Source organism: Bradysia coprophila, unplaced genomic scaffold (genome assembly GCF_014529535.1).
Source record: "Bradysia coprophila strain Holo2 unplaced genomic scaffold, BU_Bcop_v1 contig_350, whole genome shotgun sequence".
NCBI classification, from domain to species: Eukaryota; Metazoa; Arthropoda; class Insecta; order Diptera; family Sciaridae; genus Bradysia; species Bradysia coprophila.
Genome location: NW_023503608.1, coordinates 1,004,586 through 1,025,997, shown reverse-complemented (window position 1 = coordinate 1,025,997; position 21,412 = coordinate 1,004,586). Strand labels below are relative to the sequence as shown.

Here is a 21,412-nt window from a genome sequence, read left to right as displayed (position 1 = left end):
CACGAACTCCTGCTGGCCAAGTACTTGGTGCTATAGCTCTGCTGTAGACATTCTCTGGAATCGATATTCTAAACTGTCGGAATCTCATGGTTTGCTCTGTAGTCCCTGGAGGCTTCAGCAGCGTTGTCATTATAGTTGACTCGTCTATGTGTAGTTCGTTTGACAGATAATTATTCAAGTACTCCGGAGAGATGCCATTTTCGATGTTGGAGATGACAATGCTCTTTCGTCTGTTGGATTCGGGTACTGTGGCAGTGAATCTTTGCCTCCTAGATGTCTTAGTGTCGTGCTCGCATGTGGTGGTGAATGTGGTGAATGTATTATTACCATCATTGAAGCATAGTTTCCTTCCATCAAAGCACTTCAGCATAGCTTGTGGTAAAACTCAAATTATAATCTTATCGTTTCCTTATGACTAAACATTATTCGCATGGTTGACGATATTGTTATAACAACCCACAACTCCTACCAACAGGAATGTTGTAGAACACATAACACAAACAATATAATTATACCGAATATTACCTCGTAGTTTCGAGCTAAGAGTATTCTTAGCATTCCGGTTAATTTTTCAGAATGAAAGTAAACAGTAAACACAGTTCATCGGTTAATTACTTTGATTAATGTAGGTCATAACACAGTACAAATGTTAAACAAGGAAGTCTGGCGCCTGTCCAATAAATAATTGTTCGGAATGGAATTTTTTCGTTATGCAATGCGAAAACGCTTTTTTCTTCACCCTCGTAAACAATATGGAAGATTTACAGTCGAGCTTTTAAGCTTGGCACCCACTGGCACCTTTTTTCTTGTTAATTTAAAAAGAAAAACATTTTTCTTCATAATTTGTTGTACTGAGTTTTTCCTGTTGAACTTACATCGTTCATCTCTCAACTTTATGTTTGTGCTTTTGTGCAAGTGTCAAATATAGCTATGCGCTATGTGTGGATTTAGCGAACCAGCCTACCCCAAGCCCTAACATATCATTGACTCGATTATCCATTTATTCAAATGTTCAATACCGCAAACTTCAGTAAAGATGTTTTAATAAACATGAATGAACACAAACGCTCACCACCGTATTCAACGCTATCCAGTCCACCATGTTTATTTAAATCCTTCATATTTGTGAGATTTTATCTCATATTTTCATTAAATTTTCATACAAAGTGGTTGCACGTACACACAATAATGAAATAAGTTATTGTTGATGGCAACCTGGTTAATGTGTATAAATATTCCCATAACCTTTCCACAAATTGTCACGTTCAATAATGTGTGCATGTACGTATGTCTATACACACTATGGAAGCGGTTGGTCCTTACAGTTTATATGAGAGATTATTCGGTTTGATGGAGGTGCACAAATGAAGTTAAGGTTGTCTTCATTTTGAATGAGATCCTTTTACGGCGTAGAAAAAAATATTAAATTTTATTTGAATATTTTAAAGGGTTTAAATAGTTACAAAAGGTTTAATCGTTTCCGAAATTAGAAAAGCTAAGTTATGGTTGTCTATATCTAAAATGGCACATAATTCATAGAATGACGAACCGTGATTTAGTCGAAAAATTTATTTTTTAATCGTCATTACAATGGTAATATGATCGAAAAGGATGGCGAATAGTTCATGGAAAATTACTGGTTATGCTTAAACTAATGCAGTTCTACACAAGTTTTTTAAAATTAAGCATTAGTTCAATTTTATCATTCCAGTTAATTTTTCAATCATTTTCAGCTTGTGCAAACGACGTCCATTTTACAAACTTTTTTATGGAAAATATCCCGACCACATTGTTAGATTGTATTACAATGAAACGCTGCTAGTGGTTTTGTTGGAATATTTTCCATCGACAATTTAATTTGTTAAAAATGATATTTTCATTAAATTTTCCTGTCGCATCAAATAATGAAACAACTGAAACTGTTGGAGTTACATGACATAATTAATTACAGCGTATTAACTGTTATTAACTATTGTAACGCGACTAATGTCGATAATTGGGAGTAGGATTGTGCGGGTCGACTTTTTTTTTTAAATACTAGTCCAGCTCGGTCTGTTTTGATTTTTTTTTTTTTCAAAACCCATCGCAGGCTATATCATTAGCCGAAACCCGACCCAATCGAAAGGAAAATGTATCAAAAATATAAATATTGGCTTTTGTTGACCTTTTTGATGGACTAAGAACTAAGAGCCTTTTGTTGTAGTGTTTTTAACGAAAATCTATTAACATTTCCACCTGCTATCGGTAACGACAACAAAAAAATGATAAGCTTTGGGATCATTGTTTCTCTAATGTAACATGCCAACCAAAGGCGTTCGAATAAAAACCTGAATTTTAATCGGACAGTGTTTTTTAGTGTGACCTTCACAATGGTTTGGTAGCTCAATATATAACTGAAAAGGTAAATTTATTAAAAAGAGAGTAGATTTCTGACTTCATTCGATTTATACGTCTCTCCGAAAATCTATCGAATAATCCACGATGTATGTCATTCAGCATGTTCAAAGTTTCTTTTTGGCTTTAAAATGTAATTTTGACAAAAATTGAAGAGAAAGAGAAAAATCGTCTTAGGTGTATGCAAAAACGAATGAAGTAACAGATTTTACACAAATCTCTTAAAAACTCTTAGTTCAAAAGAGGTAACAGATGTAGTTAATTCAATCATCAATAATATGCTTTCCGCCTCGTGAAAGGTCAATTGTATCGAAGAAATGTAAGCTTTTGTAAGAAGCTTTTCCGGGATATCCTTAATTGATATGTCAACCAATTGCGATAGAAACATGACAAGAATTAAGTATGGAAGTGAAGTTGTTGGTATTGTTACATCTTTCTTTGTTGTGATTTACTCTAGCAATACGAGTGTTTGAGACCATTTCGCGTATAATAGTTATTTCCATGATGAGAGTGAAAGCGGCAACATTCATCAATAATTTTCATTTCAAAACATTTCTCTTTCTGGCTAATTACAAAGTTGGCGTTTTATAACTTTAAAAGGGAGAGGAAACAAACACTTGAACCAAGTAACATTAAGGACATTTTTCTCAATCAATCACTTTAATGATGACTCGAGTAAAATTCATGATTATATGTTATTCAGCTTGTACAAAGAGACGATAGTTTCAAAGAGGGAAAAAAATTGGAAATTGCATTTCAAGTGTTGTCACAAGTCACCCGAGAAAATGCAATTTCCAACTTTTTCACGAGGGAAACACCAAGGCTGTTAAGACAACATTTTTCCTAACAAAGGCTTCCGAAATCCCTGTGGAAGGGAGAGAATGACATTTTTTTTCGCCTGCATTGTGAAAAGATTCTTTTTGGCTTTAAAATTTAATTTTACCTGCGGGAAAAGCAAATCTAAAATTTTATTTTGTTATTATGAAGATGAACGCTACTTTTTCCTTAAATCAATTTCAAATTCATCAATTTATATTACGTAAACTTCGCATCACTAAATCATTTTCCATTCCGTAGAATTACTCGTTTTTTTATTGAATATTTTTAACAGGCAAAGGAGATTTAGTTGGTTGCGACATATCAATGCATTTGCTTGCAAACTCTAATGGCCAGGGTGGAAACTCGCAGCACAATAGCGGTGGGTCACAGGATGTTGTTGTAAAGAGCAGCAGTGATGTTAAGGTATTTTTTCAATTATTTATTTTTCTATAGAAACGAATTTTTCAAATTGAATTTTTAATAGGCACTCACGTATTGCGACTTAAAATGCATTCATCTGGGAGGTTTGGTGGACGTTCTTCGTCTGTATCCCGAATATCAAACAGAGTTTGCGAATGACATTCAACATGATTTAACCTTTAATATGCGTGAAGGCTACGAGGCTGAAGTAATTGCATTTTTTATCAAATGAATTTGACCCAGTTCGTAGGAAAAATGTTTTCACTATTCTGTTTGTGATTTTTTTTAATTTACTTATGGAAACGGTAGAGTTACTTTGTCGAAACGATTCTGGTGCTTTGAGTTTATTTAAAAAAAATAATTCCGTGTTACCGTTAATTACGATAAACAATGATGCTGCAACAAACGATTTTCTTTAACAATTCATCGTTTATTAACAGGCCGAGTCGGATATTGGTCCATCACTAGCCCTCCCATCAATCAGTGAGGATGATGAAAATCTAGCTGAAGAAAATGTTAACGTTACTATGTCGCCACTCCTATCAAATATAAACCGTTCGCCACTCCATTCCAGTCCTAGACATTCTAAATTTTTGAACAGGTATAATTCAAGCGGTAGTCAGGTAGAAACGCAGCTCGTGTAAATGTATATTCTTTTCGTATTTACAGAGGAAAATCGTTAGCTGCCCTTCGGGAACGGGTCGAACGCCAACGATCAATTAATGCCAATATATTGGGTGGATCGGAATCCAATTCCTTGGAAGGATTAAATTTGGAGAGAGGCGAATCTCAATCGAGTAAAAAATCTGTGGATAAACTGGACACCCAAGTATCTACTTTACATCAAGACGTGGCTGCACTGAGTGTGGAGGTAACATTTCGAACCGCTCAGCTTATCTTCTATCGCACTTTCTTCTCCTTGTTTCATATTTTGCCCTTCGAAAAGTTCTTTTTACTAATCTTAGTATCCAATAATTCCACAATCAGGTCCGTAATGCCATTCAAGCTCTTCAGGAGATGACATATTCGACATTAGCATCTCAATCTAATTTGAACGGTCGTCTACCACCAGCGAGATCGATTCCGAATTTTCCAAATGAGGAAGTAACATCACGGGGTCCAACAACGGACTCATATCAAATGAACCGTTGTTCGTCACATCCAGCTGAAATGTGGGGACGAGATGTTCTCGAAGAAAATCAGCGATCGTCTCACAATCCATCGCCGGGCATAATAGACAAGATAACGTCAACGACGCAAACCGACAGCAAAATTGATATGCAATTTATCGAAACGTTTATATTAGCGAATCCGCGCTTGGTATTGAATCTGTTGGGCATTGAACCAGCTTATCACATAGATTGCGATAAAATTGCTGCACCGCCGCCACAATCTTCTCTCATCCCAATTCCGGAAGCGACCAGTTCACCAGATATAAGTAGTCCCAATGCAAATGAATTTATCTACGGCGGTAGTTCGAGCGTTTGGAGTCCAAAGAATAGTAACAATAAAAATGCAGAAAACTGTCGATCGACCGATGCACTGTTGAGCACGAGTTTGGAAGACTGTCTTAAATCGGACGAAAATTTATCAATTATGAACAAGAACGAGACTGTTAATTTTAGTGTTATTAAAGAGGGCAGCGTAAAGTCGCTACGGAAACGATCTTCGGACGCTGGCCGTTCAGATAAATCAAGTAGCACAAATAGTATATCATCCGTGACGACAACAACACCAAAAATATGTGATGCAGAAGTAGGACCTAATCGGCAAGGATATAATGGGGCAAGTAATTCCAATTCGAGGCGATCGTCGTGGAAGGAAAGCAATATCGTTTATCGCAAAGAAATCGATATGGACGGTCCGAGTGATATGGAAATGTTAGGTGAAAGTTGCGCTATGTTATGCAATGACGTTCGAAGAAATAGTCGATCATCAACCACCGAGATTCACAAACGGAATCATCTAGCGCCAAGAACTCCAGTCAATTATCGATTTTCGGCTGGAGATGCGGATAAATTGGAAAAGGGTATTAAGACAGTAGCATCAACTCGTTCGTTGAAAGATAGTTGAATTATTTTACATGTGAACGTAGAGTATAGTCGTAGTATTTATGCATTCCTTAATGTGACTAGTTCTAGGTATAGACGTACACTCAGCATTTAACTATTTCTAACGGAAGAGATGTGAAACGAATCGAGGCAAGACATTCTCCGCCAATCAATAAGTCTTACAAGTTTCTCAAATTTAAAAGATTTTTGTTTAAAGAAAAAAAAATGAAAAAAGTGGGCGAATTGGTCCATACGTTCATTCAACTAGGAATGAAGTCAAGGATTTGCGAACTTAATTTTATATGTGACTGTACCAATGTAGAATTCACGTTTTGCTATGCCTAAGTCCAGCTTCAGCCTGAAGGTTCAATTTTTTAATTGAATTACGAAACATTTACCTCGAAATGGAAAGGTAAGTTTAAACATTTGCATCTTCCATTTTTCTCTCCATCACTGCATTACTTACAGCAAGTCAAATTCAGTCCTGATTTCTTTATTTTCCATTTTAAAATTTTGTAAAGTTTAAAAAAAATTGCATGACCTTCGACCTGTAATACTCCGTTAAACATTCCGTAACCGCTATTAGTCAAATTTTCCAATGCTTTTAATCGAATAACCATAAATTTGAGTGACAGCACGGCAGAGTAAAATAAACCAGGCAGGAGCGGTTCATTTTCGAAACGTCAAATAAGGGACCTACTACACTGGATGAACAGTGGCATAAATTGAAAAATTTTATTCGCAAAAAATATAGGGCTACTAGACTATTCAGGTTCCTAGTCAAATCAGCGCTCCTGCCTGGTTAACTTTAGTCTGTCGTGGTGACAGACAGTTCTTAAGAAACAAACCATCAGGTGATTTTCATGGAATGTCAAAGGATTTTCTTTGCCGAGCTTAGGATTTTCTTCAGCTTTTGAAAGTTTTCTGATTGTTTCTAAGATTTTAAGGAAATTTTAGTAAATTTGGGTATTTTCTTCAGAGGATTTCCCGTATTTCAATGATTATGTATGCTAGTGGTAAGAAATCGCCACCTCTTGCACAACTGTGACGTTTAATAGTTGTTTCTGCCACAGATCAACTCAATCCGAGAACAGGCAAAGCAACAGATTTTTTCATTGATATTTGGCCTCTTATTCTCTATGGAACGTCCGTAACGCTGTGGCTTATACCAACATAAAAACTGAACTTATATGAGAATTTTGGAATACTACGTTCTGTAGCACGGCAGAGTAAAAGTAACCCAGGCAGGAGCGCTTGTTTGACTAGGGACCTGAATAATCTAGTAGCCGCATGTTTTTTGCGAATTAAATTTTTCAACTTATGTCAGTGTTCATTTGAGTTCATTTTCATACAGTGTATTAGGTCCCTCATTTGACGTTTCAATAATGAACCGCTCCTGCCAGGGTTACACTCTGCCGCGTGTCTGTAGGCATTTTATTTAAATTATGTTCTTTTGTCTCTACTTGGAGTGATAAATGCTTTTGTAGGCACCGGATGTGAACATTCTACTACTGCGCTATGATCCATATTTTATTGAATTCAGTTTATTGTGTCGTGGTCTGTCACGGCAGCTGCCTTGGGTCCCTCATTTTTGCGTACATATCTGTTAATGTGTTCTAGTGTCACCCTGTCACGCACCATTCATCTCTTTAGAATTTAAAAACGTTTTCACCGGTTTCCTTGCTTGCTGAGTGTTCCAATAAAACGTACAACCCAATATAGATGACTTCTTGCTTCCATTGGCGGATGAATAGAATTCCTAATCATCTCCCAGACAACAACAAAAAATCAATGTGAACCTTGTGTAAGCCGTAGTATAAAATTAAAAATTGAAAAATTCTTCAATATTAAAAATGTGTAAGTGACAAGCGTAATTTTAGGTGAAAAAATTGTTAGAACAAAAGGAAAAACAAAATGTTTGAATGTAACAAAAAATGGTTATCGAATTGAGGATCGGAAGGTAAAGGAAATTGATATCACCGTGATAAAGTAATTAAGTAAATCAAATATTAATTTTAAAATCCATTCACTTGATGTTGATGTAATTTAGGTGATGTAATTTAGGGAAAAGTGTTTTTCTGAAATCTTAATAATAAAATAAGTTGTTCAAAGTGCAGTACGGTCAGATTTAAGCTGAATTCAGTTTATGAAATTTTGACAATCATTTTTAAGTCTGTCGCATTATGTTTTACTGGGGAATGAATGTTCATTCAAATTTTGTACCTAAAACTCTCTGTTATCCCTTTAACCGTTTCCCTGTAATCGATAAGTAAATGACTTCTAAGGCCAGTGAGGCACAATTTCAATAACCCAATGAACCCTTTTTGTGATATCTCACATAATTGCTAAGACACTCTGAAAGAATGTTCTTAAGAAAGATTGAGAAATTTAATAACGTCATTCCAATGAGGGACATCTAACAGTATATCTGTTCTTGTGCATGTTATTGAAATACGTTGGTCCTTTCCATAATAAATTTAGTACAATGATAACAATCTGTGTGCTCGAAGAAAAAGTGTTTTTTTTTGGATTTTCTCTGAAGAGTGAAATTCTCCGGACTGAAATTCTCCGGAGTGAAATTCTCGGAAGTGAAATTCTCGGGAGTGAAATACTTTTATTGATGGCTGTAAGTAATACAATAGTTACTGGCACTGCATGACTCGATAAATAACATAACACCCTGTCGTATGTCACATGCATTTGCGTCTAAAAACCAAAACGGTAAATATCGCTCAAAGCAAATTCAAAAAATAGAGGATGCCAGCTTTTTTGGACAAAAACGATAATGCCCCACAATAACAGTAATTCCCAACAATAATGCCCCGTCAAAAATGGCGACCATTGTGAATGCATTCACATGGACAAGTCAATTTTCTATTTATTTTTGATTTTTATTCTAAAAGTTCGTCCGGATCTATATTTTATCACAGCAATCCGTAGATCTAATTTGTAGCGAGCTAGCGACAATGAGCTGGAAAAAAACTATTCACTTTACAACGCGCTGTTCGACGACAAACATCATCCACTACACAACAAACACGTGCTTAACCTGCAAGCGGAACACATGATGTTTGTTGTCGTACAGCGCGTTGTAAAGTGAATAGATTTTTTCCAGCTCAAAGTCGCTAGCTCGCTACAGATTAGATCTACGGATTGCTGTGATAAAATATAGATCCGGACGAACTTTTAGCATAAAAATCAAAAATAAATAGAAAATTGACTTGTCCATGTGAATGCATTCACAATGGTCGCCATTTTTGACGGGGCATTATTGTTGGGAATTACTGTTATTGTGGGGCATTATCGTTTTCGTCGAAAAATGCTGGCGTCCTCCAATCTTAACAAATTTCAGTTGATTGTGAAGGATCGATCGCGTTAGTTTTTTCGACACGATTTTTGTCTGATACGAAACTTGGTAATTTTTGGTCAAGAAACCGTGGTAAAAAAATACCAAGTGAATTTTTAACGAATTCTGAGCGTCTGTTAGCAAACTCCCCCATTATGTTAGTTTCTTTTGGTTGCAGTGCTTGAACAGTAAGTTTAATTTATTTATTTTTTACTGGAATAACATACAAAAAATTTTAACAACAAACTTGCCTCGCACGCCTCTTTAAATTACATGTGATGCACTTGAAAATTTGTGAAAAATTTTGAGAAAAACAATTGTTTTAATGTCTAAGAAATGGTTGCAAATTAATTTAATTTTGTACAATTATTTGTAAGTGTAAAATTAATAGGAAGTAGACTTATACTGTAGTATCGTTATTGAGTCATTCCATAACACAAATCTTTATTATGCGGTAATGTCTTATAAGGACCAGGGCCTAATTAATAATTTGATTATTAGTAACTAAGCACAGTGAAGCTAAATTTGGAACATATGTTATAACATATAACATGTAAAACCGCACATGACGTCATTAATGTTGTTCAAACATAAATTGAGATTTTCTTTCAGAAATTTTTTTTTTCTTGAAATTTAGTTTTGTATGTACAATTTTATGGTATAATGTATAACTCTAAGCTCTAAATGTAAATAATTTGAAAGATTTGTCAATAAATTTCGGTGCTAAAATGATAACAACTAATATTTCATTGCGCGTTTCGACAAGTATATTGATAACGAGTGAACTTTACGCGAAGTCGGTTTATCGAATAGCATAGATTACTACATTAACTGAATCATAGTATTCATAATGATCTATGTACTAAGTTTATTTTTACGGCATTTGTGACACAATCATCGTAAATGCAGTTGACAACTGCAATATAGCTACTTTCGCTCGTGTGCATAAAACACCATTTCGAACAAACAAATCTCTTACTTCTTTTGCTCAAAGTATCGTCTGGTGTCTGATACAAAATATTTTCCATCCATTTTTTGTAAGATATATTTCACCTCGGCAGAGTAAAACCAGGAAGAAGCTGTTCAGTTTTTAAATGTCAAATAAGGGACCACTGTATGACAATGAACTCAAATAAACAATGATAAATATAAGTTGGAATCATTGTATTCGCAAAATATAAAGGCTACCAGATAATTCAGGTCAAATCAAGTGTCTGGTTTTACTCTGCCGCGATTTCAACTAAAGAAAACTGCCATAATTAATTTTTGTCCGCAATGTCGATAAGAATGCGTAAGTTATGTAATCGATAGGTCAATCTGTTGAAAATACATAGATCAGTACAAGTGACAGAGTCGATGGTTGTACTGAAGATACTATATTGCCAACACCAGTCGATTTCCATTTAAGTTAAAGCGACTGCAAGAGCAACAAAGAAAAGCCATGATCGTCGAGTAATGAAAAATTATTAATTGAATGTCTGCTTTTCATAATTTAAAGAAAATCGCCCGAAACACTAACTTCACTGATTTTGATTTCGTCAGAAATTATCATTATTAAGTAAATATTGCTCAAATGTTCTATAAGGCTGGTACCACTGCATGGCGTATCTCTTGGTATATTACTCAAGCCGAAATATTTAAAAAAAATTATTGCTCAACTCAGTCTAAAAGTTGTCGTGCTACAAACCAGTCACTTTGCCGTAATAATCAGAAGTGAGAGAATGAAATACTAATACATCGTTTGAATTAGAATTGTTTAGAAGATTTCCTTTACCCGCGCTATTAGCTTAAAATCGCTAAGAGGGATTCTTTTGAATTTCGACTGACCGAAATCGGCGCTATTTTTTCCGGGACTTTTTCATACATGCCTAGTTTAACCTTGGTGCCTAGGCCCCAAAACCAGTCTCAGATATTTCTGATCTTCCATACCTGGCTGGTTGTAAGTGGTTAAAAGTCGAAAAATGGGGTTTCGTAGTCCGTATTTCATTTCCTTAAAGTGGCGAGGACACGGGCGTGTCAACCTTGGTGAATTTTGGTGAGTGTTGTGACCTCGCTAAAGCAATTATTTGATTAAATTATTACTTATTATGAATGTGGAGGACCTAAGTTTTACAGCGATACGTCTATTTAGTAGTTTCCCGGAGTTAAACACACAGTTTTTATCTGTTCGTAGTCACGTGCCAAACTACTAAATATGAGCATCGGTGTAAAGCTGAGGTTCTCCACATTCATAATAAGTACTAATTTAATCAAATAATTGCATTAGTCAGGTCACAGCTCTCATCAAAGTTCACCGAAGTTCCCTAGATTTTGAGAAATTTTCCGGAGGTCATATTTTCGGCCGTTTATCACCAAATTTTTAGAAGGTAATATTTGCCCCGGTAGTACTCGACATCAGCTTTCCAACGAACCCATACACGCCCGCGTCCTCGCCACCTTACGGAAATGAAATACGGACTACGAAACCCCATTTTTCGACTTTTGGCCACTTACAACCAGCCAGGTATGGAAGATCAAAAATATCTGAGACTGGTTTTGGGGCCTAGACACCAAGGCCAAACTAGGCATATGTAAAAAAGTCCCGGAAAAAATAGCGCCGATTTCGGTCAGTCGAAATTCAAAAGAATCCCTCTAAATGATCTCGGTAGTTACCTAAATACCATTAAACCAACTTGCACCATATTTTAGAGAGATTGGAGGTGATTCTTTCAGTTATTTCGTTTACCCAATCACTTTTTTTGAGTTAGACGTATTCCGACGATAGCACTGATAAATAACATTCACCAAACCTTTTGATTGGACTTGGGTGGATATTTGTTGGTTTACACAAAATAATGAAATCATTAACGAGCGTAGGACCATCAACAAACAATTGTATTAAATTTTGTCTGAGTGGCCTGAGTTCAGTAAGTTATCAAAAGTTATCATATTAGCCTATGTTAACGATTTTTATAGTCACTTATCACCATAAACAATTTAATAGTTTGTGTGTGCCTGGGTGCAATTCTTTGTGTTTTATTTTCAAAAAATTCGAAGGACAAAGTCTTGTTTCATAACAACACCGATAAACGGAAATGAGATAATCACACTGTAGCATTGCGATATTTGTGAAATTATGGTGTTATGTTCTTTAAGAGTTGTTATCCAGATAGTGCTGCATTTGGATAAATAGAAAATGATGAAAAATTAACATATCAAAAGGCAGGCCCAAACTTGTCATATGGTAAATCGGGCAAGCCTATTTCACATAATTCTTATCTAGGGCTACGATTTTGCGCTTTTAGACTAAGATTTTGCGTCCATAGATTGTTGAATACTTCATATTCGGTTTGGTTAATACAATCCCTCAATTAATGTCCTCCAATTTCTCCAAAATACTTTGTACCGGCTCTGTCTGGTAATATTAAACTAGCATTTAGGTGGATTGAATTAGCAATAAAATTTAGCCATTTTCCTTAGAGCGAATAAAAAAGTTCCCGAAAATCAAATTCGGTAAATTTTCGGTAATTTTCAGTAAATTTCGATAAATTTTAGTAAATTCGATAGGTGCAATAATCTACCAATAATAGGTCCTGCCCTTCCGACAAACGACTTTATTTGACAAATGTTCTGAAGCCGATAAACTTTTCTTTGATAATTTCAAGAAACAAGCGAAATATACTCGAAGCCAACAACAATACGATGATGATCCAAGACATGTATCCCAATTGCTTGACGATAGATGATCTCATTTTGGCTGAAGAAGGCTTACCGCTGAAGCGATACGATGTCTTCTTGTTATTTGCACCCGCGGACAATGGATTTGCAACCCGAATGATTAAAAAAATCGAAAGTTTCGGATTCAAAGTAAAAATAGGAGGAAAATGTTTGGTTGGTCTTCTATTTATGAAAAATTATTCTTTATAGTTGTGCGTCAAAGAACGTGACTTTTTGGGTGGTCTGAGTTTTGACCACGAGACTATTCGAAATCTACTGACCAAAAGGTGTGATCGTTTGGTGGTGATTCTGTCCCCAGATTTTCTGTCTAATTCGCTCAATAAGTTTACATCCAATTTGGCGCAATCTTTGGGCATTTCTCAAGGTAGAAGGAAACTTATTCCATGCATATACAAACCATGCAAATTGCCCGAAATGTTCCAAGGCATCCATGTGCTCGATTATGAGAAATCGAAAATGTTTAACAATTTTTGGGAGAAATTGAGAATATCACTGGAAACAACATCTGAAGAGCAGATAGCATGTCCACTGTAAGCAATGACAAAACTCTTGGTACTTAGTTCAACGATGTACTAATCTTCTCGGCCTTTTTAGAAATTCAGTAACATACTTGGATCAATATTCGATGCGAAGTTCGTCGCAACTAACTACCTCATCGGATTCACTAGGTTCGATTGGCTTATCTGTCCGGTCACTTGGAACATTTACCTCATCGGAGGAGTGGTTGGCAAATCAATGTCCACCGTAAGCAATGACTCAAATTCCTGACGTATTGATGCTATCCACAACTTTTAGAAATTCGGTAATCAGCACAGATCAGTTGTCGATCTCGGAGGATATGCCACGTTCAATAAGTTCATCATTTAATCGAAGTACATCGCAACAGCTCGCTTCTTCATTAGATTCGTTGTTAGCATCATCTGAGGAACAGTTCGCATATCAATGTCCACCGTAAGCAATGATCACTCAATTTCTTCTTTCGACGTAAGTCATTGTTTCCATCTTCCTTAGAAATTCAGTTGCAGAGGAAGACAGCGGACTAAGTTCGTCAGACCCATCGTTAAAGTCATGCGACTCATTCAGACGAAGGTCATATCAGTGTCCAACGTAAGCTCAAAAGCCACTTGTTTTACCTACACACATTAATGTTATTAACCACTACAGATATTATAGAAATTCAATGACTAGTTCGGATCAGATGTCACTTAAGGAAGATACACCTAGTTCGACAGACACATCGATCCCGTTGCAACAGCTCAATTCTATATCATATTCACTAGGTTCCACAGAATCATCTCTAAGGTCATTCGGAGGAAGTGAATATGAATGTCCATCGTAAGCAATGATCACTTAACCAACATATTTCCGACGTATTAGATTCTTATCCATGTTCTTTAGAAATTCAGTAACGGGCTCGGATCAGATGAACATTCCGGAAGACGTGCAGAGTTCGACTAACTCATCTATTCGGTCACACAGGAAACCATCATCTCGTCATTACAGGTTTTCTCAAAGTAAAATCGTGGGGATAATTAGATTGCTACTTAGTAAGCATTACTAACGATGTTTAAATATGTAGAATGAGGTCAATATTATCTACCTATCAGAGAGTCTCTTTAGCACCGAAACTAAGAGAGAGCATAGAAGAGATCTTTTCTTAGCCTTTGGTCTAGTTTATCCAATTGTCAGTTCTTCTACTTTCGAATCCGGTTATACGTAGCGTGACTAAACTAATTTTACCTCTGAATACATTCTTGGCTTATGTTTCTCCTCTGGTTGAATAGTCAACACAAAATCACGATCCACATCCCTTGTTTGTCCTGACAATTCCACAATAGCCTTGTGGTATAGTTAGCATTTTCAGAAACTGGTTTTGACGTCTCCACGGTCACGTTATGCGCTGGACTCTCTATGGCTTTTATGTCACCTTGTATGGAAACTTCGGTAGCTAGCCTTTCAAACGAAAATGTTTACACAAAAAAATCTTTATTTCCCAGCATATTTACATGACAAATTTCTTTATCAAAAACTAGCGTCAACAGCCGGGCCAAGCCCGGCATAAAATTGACTTAAAGGGAATGGTATTATTATTCGTCCAACATTTGAGTGAAAAATGGCTGAAAAGGACATTCTGAATTCATGAAGTCATGAATTCAATAATGGGGTAGGGTAATCTCGCACACCACACAAATTCATGGTGGGCGAGATTCACCTCTAAGTGGTGAATCTCGCACAGTCATGACTTTTCGTTACATGTCGTAAAAGGACGCATACTATGATCGCGTGTGCGAGATTCCCCGACACCTCAATAATTCCCTTGACTGAAAGTCATGGGTCTTACGAATGATAAACACTCTAAAATGTTTGTCACACAATGTGTTCATTACTATGCTTGAAAATACATGGAATGTATGACCAAAAATCTTAAATACAGAAAATGTTTGTCACACATTATTCATTCCTTGTTACCACGATAACTTCAGTAATTCTAAACGGATTTCCAAAAACTTTTTTAATCGACGAGGAATTAAATTCCTCAGATCAAGTTCGAAGATGGGCTATGAAGGACCGATGATCTTAAAGATATTCCCAAAAGAATTTGTACCTCGTCGCTTGATGCCACGGATTTCCAAAAACTTTTTTTTAATTTTTGTCGCGTCGCTTGATAGCACGATAGCTTGAGTAATCCTCAATAGATTTAAAAAATATATTATTCGACTAAGAATGAAATTCGTGAGGGTAACCAGATCATCATCTGTCTATATAGTATGATATAGTATGATAGTATGATAGTATGATAGTATAGTATGATAAGTATACGGAGTAATTTTCGACAGCTTTCCAAAAACGTTTGTACTGAATATACATGGGTTAAGTTAGTTAATGGAAAATACTGGAGTAATAATCTGCGATTTATTCCGAAAAAACTTGCTGTCTATGCTAGAAAAAAAAATTAACGAGTGTGAACTTTGCGGCCAGAGTGAAGCGTCGCTACTCACTTCCATTTCTGCCATTATAACTACTCTTACTCACTAAGGATAACCAAATGTGACGATTGTTCATTGTTAACAATGTAATACAGAACAATTAGAATGTTAAGTTTAATTGTCGGAAGTAATAGAATGAAAGATAAAAAACATTAAATCGATAGTATAATTTGTTGCGTTCTGTTGTTTACTTTATTTTTTCTTTGCAAGATAGCAACAAAAACCGAAACTATGAATCGAAATGGATTTTTTGTGTGGAAATTATGAACTTTTATGTGAAAACTGTGGAACAAGTGTGCCAATTTCGCACATTTTTTTCAAAAAGCTTCTCTTAGTTTCTTTTTATCATTGCACGTCTTCAAATTACTTATTTGGAGAGAATTCAACGAAAAAAAAATCTTTTTAAAAGTCTCAAAACTAAGTAAGGCGCAAAAGTAATCGGACATCAAAAACTAATGATGCAGATCGATTCGTCTCTTCAAGCCACACACCCTACTGGTTGTGGATTTTAAAATTGGGAAAATCGACCCACCCTAACAGATAGTGTGAGAAATCAACTTAAAGAAAATATTTTTCTCGAAAATTCAGAATTTTGTTTTTGTTAAGTTCCATTCTACATATGAACTTCGCAGCCGTTGACGCAACTGTGTGTCACCGCATTCGTGATGAACTCAAATTTGTCTTAACCTGTTCTTACAGAACCTTGATTTTCATGACCTTGTAAACGTGACCTTGTAAACGTCAGACACGATCCCAGCTGTTAGACATGTCGAAAAATATCGAATGAATTGAACAAACGATTTTCATGTACAAACCAGTAATTTGAACGCAGTTAACGTCAATTAATTGAGATTAAGGACTACGTGACGAAAAATTAAGTAAGGTTACGTTGACGAGTACTGTATAATGAAAATAATCTATATAGCACATCGCGGAACTGTAAAGTTGATTTACACTAAAATCCAACTTGACGAAAATTATGACTCAAGTTAAATTTTTCTTGGAAAAATCAATGAAAGTACATACAAACCAGGTATGGTCTGTCCATACAAACAGGAGGAAATTGCGATTTCATAAAAAAAACTCAACTTTCAATGATTTTCATTGGGAGGTGAGTTTGTTTATATGAAATCTCTATTTCCTCCGCTCCATACAAATTTTGACATAAGACCATACCTATAGAGTTTACTTTCATTGGGAAAAATACCAAGCGTGCCAGAAGTTGACAGCTCGCGAAGTGCAATACAAGAGCTTCCAGACAGTTCAGATAAAACTGGCTATCCGAGCTATTATTCTAAATACTTAATTAGTTTGACTCATGTCGTTTCAATTTGCACCCCTTAATTAAGCTTATGTTGGAGAGTCAACAGCAAAACGTCTCAATTGTAAACGCAATTTACCTACAATCTACAACATCGAGTTGTTAAAATTTAACAGCTGCATGTAAATATCAAGATCATTTCCTTGTAAAGGCTATTTTCTGTGGTGTCGAAACCCAGACTTCACTACTTTTTGTTTTCTAATTGACATATTTTGTGATGCAGAAGATAGATGTAGTAATGGAGTAAGCAATCAAAAGAGAAGCATTCATGGGCGTTATTCCTATCTTTATAAGTTATCATGGGTGTCTTTAAAAATTAAAATCACAACGACGCTAATTGATAACAAAAGAAAAAAACAACGCTCGCAATATCCATGACCAGCAGATTCAACAAATCTTTGAATCACGCGCCACTAAAAGCCAAGGTTACGTTTTTCGGTTGGCTACACTGTTGTGTGAAAACCAATTTTCGTCTGAACAATCGCTGCCAACTTCAGTTTATTTGGCTCTTGTCATCATAACCACAGTGACGGCTGTGACGTGAACATTGATAATATAAATACATCAACAAGTGTGCGAGAATGGTCGACACAACCATTGATTTACAAACAATTCCTCTATCCGCGTTAAGATTAAAATCGCGAAATTATCTTGCTACTTACCTTGATGCTATTAATATACTGCCATCGTCCGATGGATGTTCGAGAGATTGGAGAGGAATCTTTCAACGATCCGGTCTGGGCAATCAATACATGTCATTTCTTTCGGACAAACCAAATCCAACGATAGAATTGATAAAAATTTTGGAAGGCGAACTGAAAGGCATAACATTTGGTGATTTTCGTTTTATGTTGGGCGTCATCGACAGATGGGATGTTGTCGATGATACATACGAATTGTTTGGTAAGTCCATGAATTTGACTTGAATATTATTTAAGTTTAATCAGCCGATATGGAACCGTCACACATAGCTTGTTGTTTGTGTATGTTAATACGATAACAGGTTCGACATTCTGACTTTAGCAGCAGTCGTCGCGGAAATTATGAAATAATCGCATAGTTATCTTGTGAGCTTATGTTGATTTATATAGTGAACGCTTATCGGCATAAGAATTAGGCAAACCTAATTAAGATGATCCTGTTTTTCTTTAAATTGACTTGTGACAATGATGTATTGGCGGTGTCAATTTGGCACAGTTGTCACACCTAAATCGGTTGGGATTCTGAGAATGGAATTGAGATAATAAATCATAGTTGAACGTAGTCACGAACCAATTTACTATATTAAACATCACTCACAACCGCAGAACCACTAACAATATATTGTCAGTTTTGCTAGTTGTTCCATTCGATGACTTTTTTTTAATCATTTTAGCATGGAAGTACAGCGATATCGGTATACCTAAGTTCAGTAAAATAGAAATTACTCGGTCCTAAGATCATGCTATGATGTTATAAGATCATGTGGTTAGTAGCGACAATAACAAAAAATAAATTGAAGGAATGAGAAGAATGAACATTCCTACAAATATCGACTCTCCGGTTCAGTCAGACTGTAACTGGTTTTGATTGGATGCAAGAAAACAAAAATTTCAAATGCTTCCATCTGCTGCATCAGTTGAATAAATTATCTTAGTCTAACTCTCATACGAATAAGATCTTAGTATTGATGTGTGATTGATTTCACTTAAAAGGCAGGATCAAACGATAACTGCTTTTCAAGACTTCCTAGACAAGTTCTAAATTCTGCTAATTCAATACACTTTGCGAAACGTATATGCTGCACAGAATAATGGCATTGACATACCCACTTATTATAAATTAATCATTCAAACACGCTGATTATAAACATTGTTGTCGTGTATATATATGTAATGTGCCCGCTCGACTTCATAAAATTTTCATTTTAAAATACACAGAACGATTTTGATAAATTTGTTTACACTTTGAATTTATTAGCTCGTTTCGATACAATTTTTCTTCGTATGAATACGAAAACATGTGTGACTGTGTTTGTTCCATACAGCATGCACGCAATTAACATTTTTTGTTTGCACAGTTTTCGGTTTGATTAAAATGATCTAAATGTTTAAATTAACAGACAAATTGCAAAGAATGTTTTGTTGTTGTTGTTGCAAAAACATGACTTGACATTTGAGAGAGTGTGTCCCCTTCACGTTTTGGCAATACGAAAATTTGTGTTTCGAAAATTATTCAATTCGAATTAATTATGAACTTGGAAGGCACGGATTGATTTCTACATGTAACTGAAGCTACACATAACCACGCGAAAGAGACCTAATTCAACTCTCAAACTTGACAGAAGAACTGAAGAAAAATTTGAATTAGGTCTCTTTCGCGTCGCTATGTGTATCTAGAGTAACACTCGCTACGAAACGCTTAAGCGACTCCTTCAAAGAAGTCGAAAATGCAGAAAAAGCTTTCAGCCATATCTAGAATGACTTCGTCGAAAGTTAACTTCCAATCTTGATCAGCCTTTTAGTCACTTTTTCCTTAATTTTCCCAAAAAAAACATTTGTTGGAAAATTTGGAAAAATGTAGAAAAATTGAGGAAAATATGGAAAAATGTTTTCGCAAAAATAATCCCTGGTGGAGTGGCAATAAGACTGACTCCTCGTCGAACATAAATGAATTTGATCAGACTCGTCAAAATATTTCTACTAGAAATGAATGTTTTCGTAACATATGAGTAGAAGTAGTAGTAGTAGTATGTGGTCCGTGTGTACTCCGCGCAATGTGCGGACCTAAATACTGATCCACTGAAGTGAATGTCAAACTACATGTTGAAAAGCTCACAAAATCCAATCAAAGCTCTAAGAATGGTTCTGCGACTCAATTGATTTTCCTCATCTTCAAGCTTGGTTCGAAAATTTAGATTTTCTTTTTTTGAAAGATCTTATCGAATCGGAGCAGATTTACTATAATTTTGTCAAGCTCGTACTGCACATCTACACTAAAAGTCTCATAGCCCACTGAATTCTTTCATAAAATCCATCACTCTTATAGTAGATTCTATACTCTTTGACTGTGTTTGTTAGTTATTTAATCATAACCAAATTCCGCTCTTTTTCCAGTTGACGATGCATTGGAGTATCTCAAGAAACAAGAAAAATTTAACCGAAGCCAACAACAATACGTAGATACGTCAATGGTCAAAGAAGTTAATCCCAATTGTCTGACGATAGATGATGTCATTTTGGCGGAAAAAGGTTTACCGCTTCAACAGTACGACGCGTTCATTTTATTTGCAGACAAGGACATTGACTTCGCGACCGAAATGATCGAAAAATGCGAAGCATTCGGGCTGAAGGTAAAAATAATCGGCGTATCAAACACACCCGCCACTAATCGTAAACTTGTCTCTTACAGTTGTGCGTCAAAGAGCGCGATTTTTTGGCTGGCCTGACCTTTGAGCATGACGCAATTCGACATCTGTTGACCGAAAGATGTGATCGATTGGTTGTGATACTGTCGCCCGATTTTGTGTGCAGCCCTCTCAATGAATACATAGCCAATTTGGCACAATCGTTAGGCATAGCTCAAAGGAAACGGAAAATCATTCCATGTTTGTACAAACAGTGCGAACTGCCCGAGATATTCCGACACATCCATCTTCTCAATTACCAGAGATCGAAACCGTTTTACAATTTCTGGGACAAATTGAAAATGTCACTGCAAACCACGCCTGAAGAACGGATAGCAAATCAGTGTCCGCAGTAAGCATTGATCAGTCTAATTCATTTTGCTTTTACCGACTGACACATCCTGTTCTTCCATTTCAGAATTACAATAACTGATGCCGATCAAAAACCGGTTACAAAAGATGTACAAGATACGATAGCCTTACCTGTCCGGCCATACAAACGAAATACATCACAGCAACAGCTGTCTAAGGAATTCGAATCACTACCAACGCCCATTTCTGCACCACCCATAACATCAGATTCAAATAAAAAGTTCTGGCCACCATCACCGAAACTCAGATCAGCCACATCTATGGTCAACCTTACCGATCTGGACATGACCGAAATGAATAACAACGAACAACGATCGAAGAAACCCAAATGGTACAATAAATTATCGCACACACTGAAGCTGACACCGCAGACTCTGAAATTGTCGGGCAGCGAGTCGAATTTGAGTAAAGAAAAGACGAAAACAAAAAAGAATATTTGGCGTCGAATCAAAATGGCTAGTCACAGCTGATGATGTTTAATGAACGCAAATTGTGTGAAATGTTTAAGTTCGACGTTGCGGTTAGATGTCGATTGTATTTTTTATGGCGAACTGTAAATTTATCTTTTCATTTTTATCAAATAAATTTTTGAGAAAGAAA

General features: G+C 36.0%; 2 protein-coding genes across 2 annotated transcripts in view; both read left to right on the top strand.

The window, feature by feature from the left end:
• Positions 1 to 5,897, top strand: part of LOC119079969 (potassium voltage-gated channel subfamily H member 8) — a 98,501-nt gene extending 92,604 nt beyond the window's left edge. Inside the window, exons 15-19 of the mRNA XM_037188108.1 lie at positions 3,506 to 3,636; positions 3,698 to 3,841; positions 4,074 to 4,234; positions 4,303 to 4,504; positions 4,621 to 5,897. Coding sequence (XP_037044003.1) covers positions 3,506 to 3,636; positions 3,698 to 3,841; positions 4,074 to 4,234; positions 4,303 to 4,504; positions 4,621 to 5,706 — 1,724 coding nt within the window. The 3' untranslated portion in view covers positions 5,707 to 5,897. The remainder of the gene's footprint in view (positions 1 to 3,505; positions 3,637 to 3,697; positions 3,842 to 4,073; positions 4,235 to 4,302; positions 4,505 to 4,620) is intronic.
• Positions 5,898 to 13,584: 7,687 nt separating this feature from the next.
• Positions 13,585 to 21,412, top strand: LOC119081078. The gene is made up of 8 exons (XM_037189821.1): positions 13,585 to 13,698; positions 13,759 to 13,854; positions 13,912 to 14,082; positions 14,146 to 14,303; positions 17,611 to 17,958; positions 20,151 to 20,386; positions 20,446 to 20,792; positions 20,859 to 21,412. The coding sequence occupies exons 1-8, from the start codon at positions 13,586 to 13,588 to the stop codon at positions 21,280 to 21,282; spliced, it is 1,893 nt and encodes a 630-aa protein (XP_037045716.1). The 5' UTR covers position 13,585; the 3' UTR covers positions 21,283 to 21,412.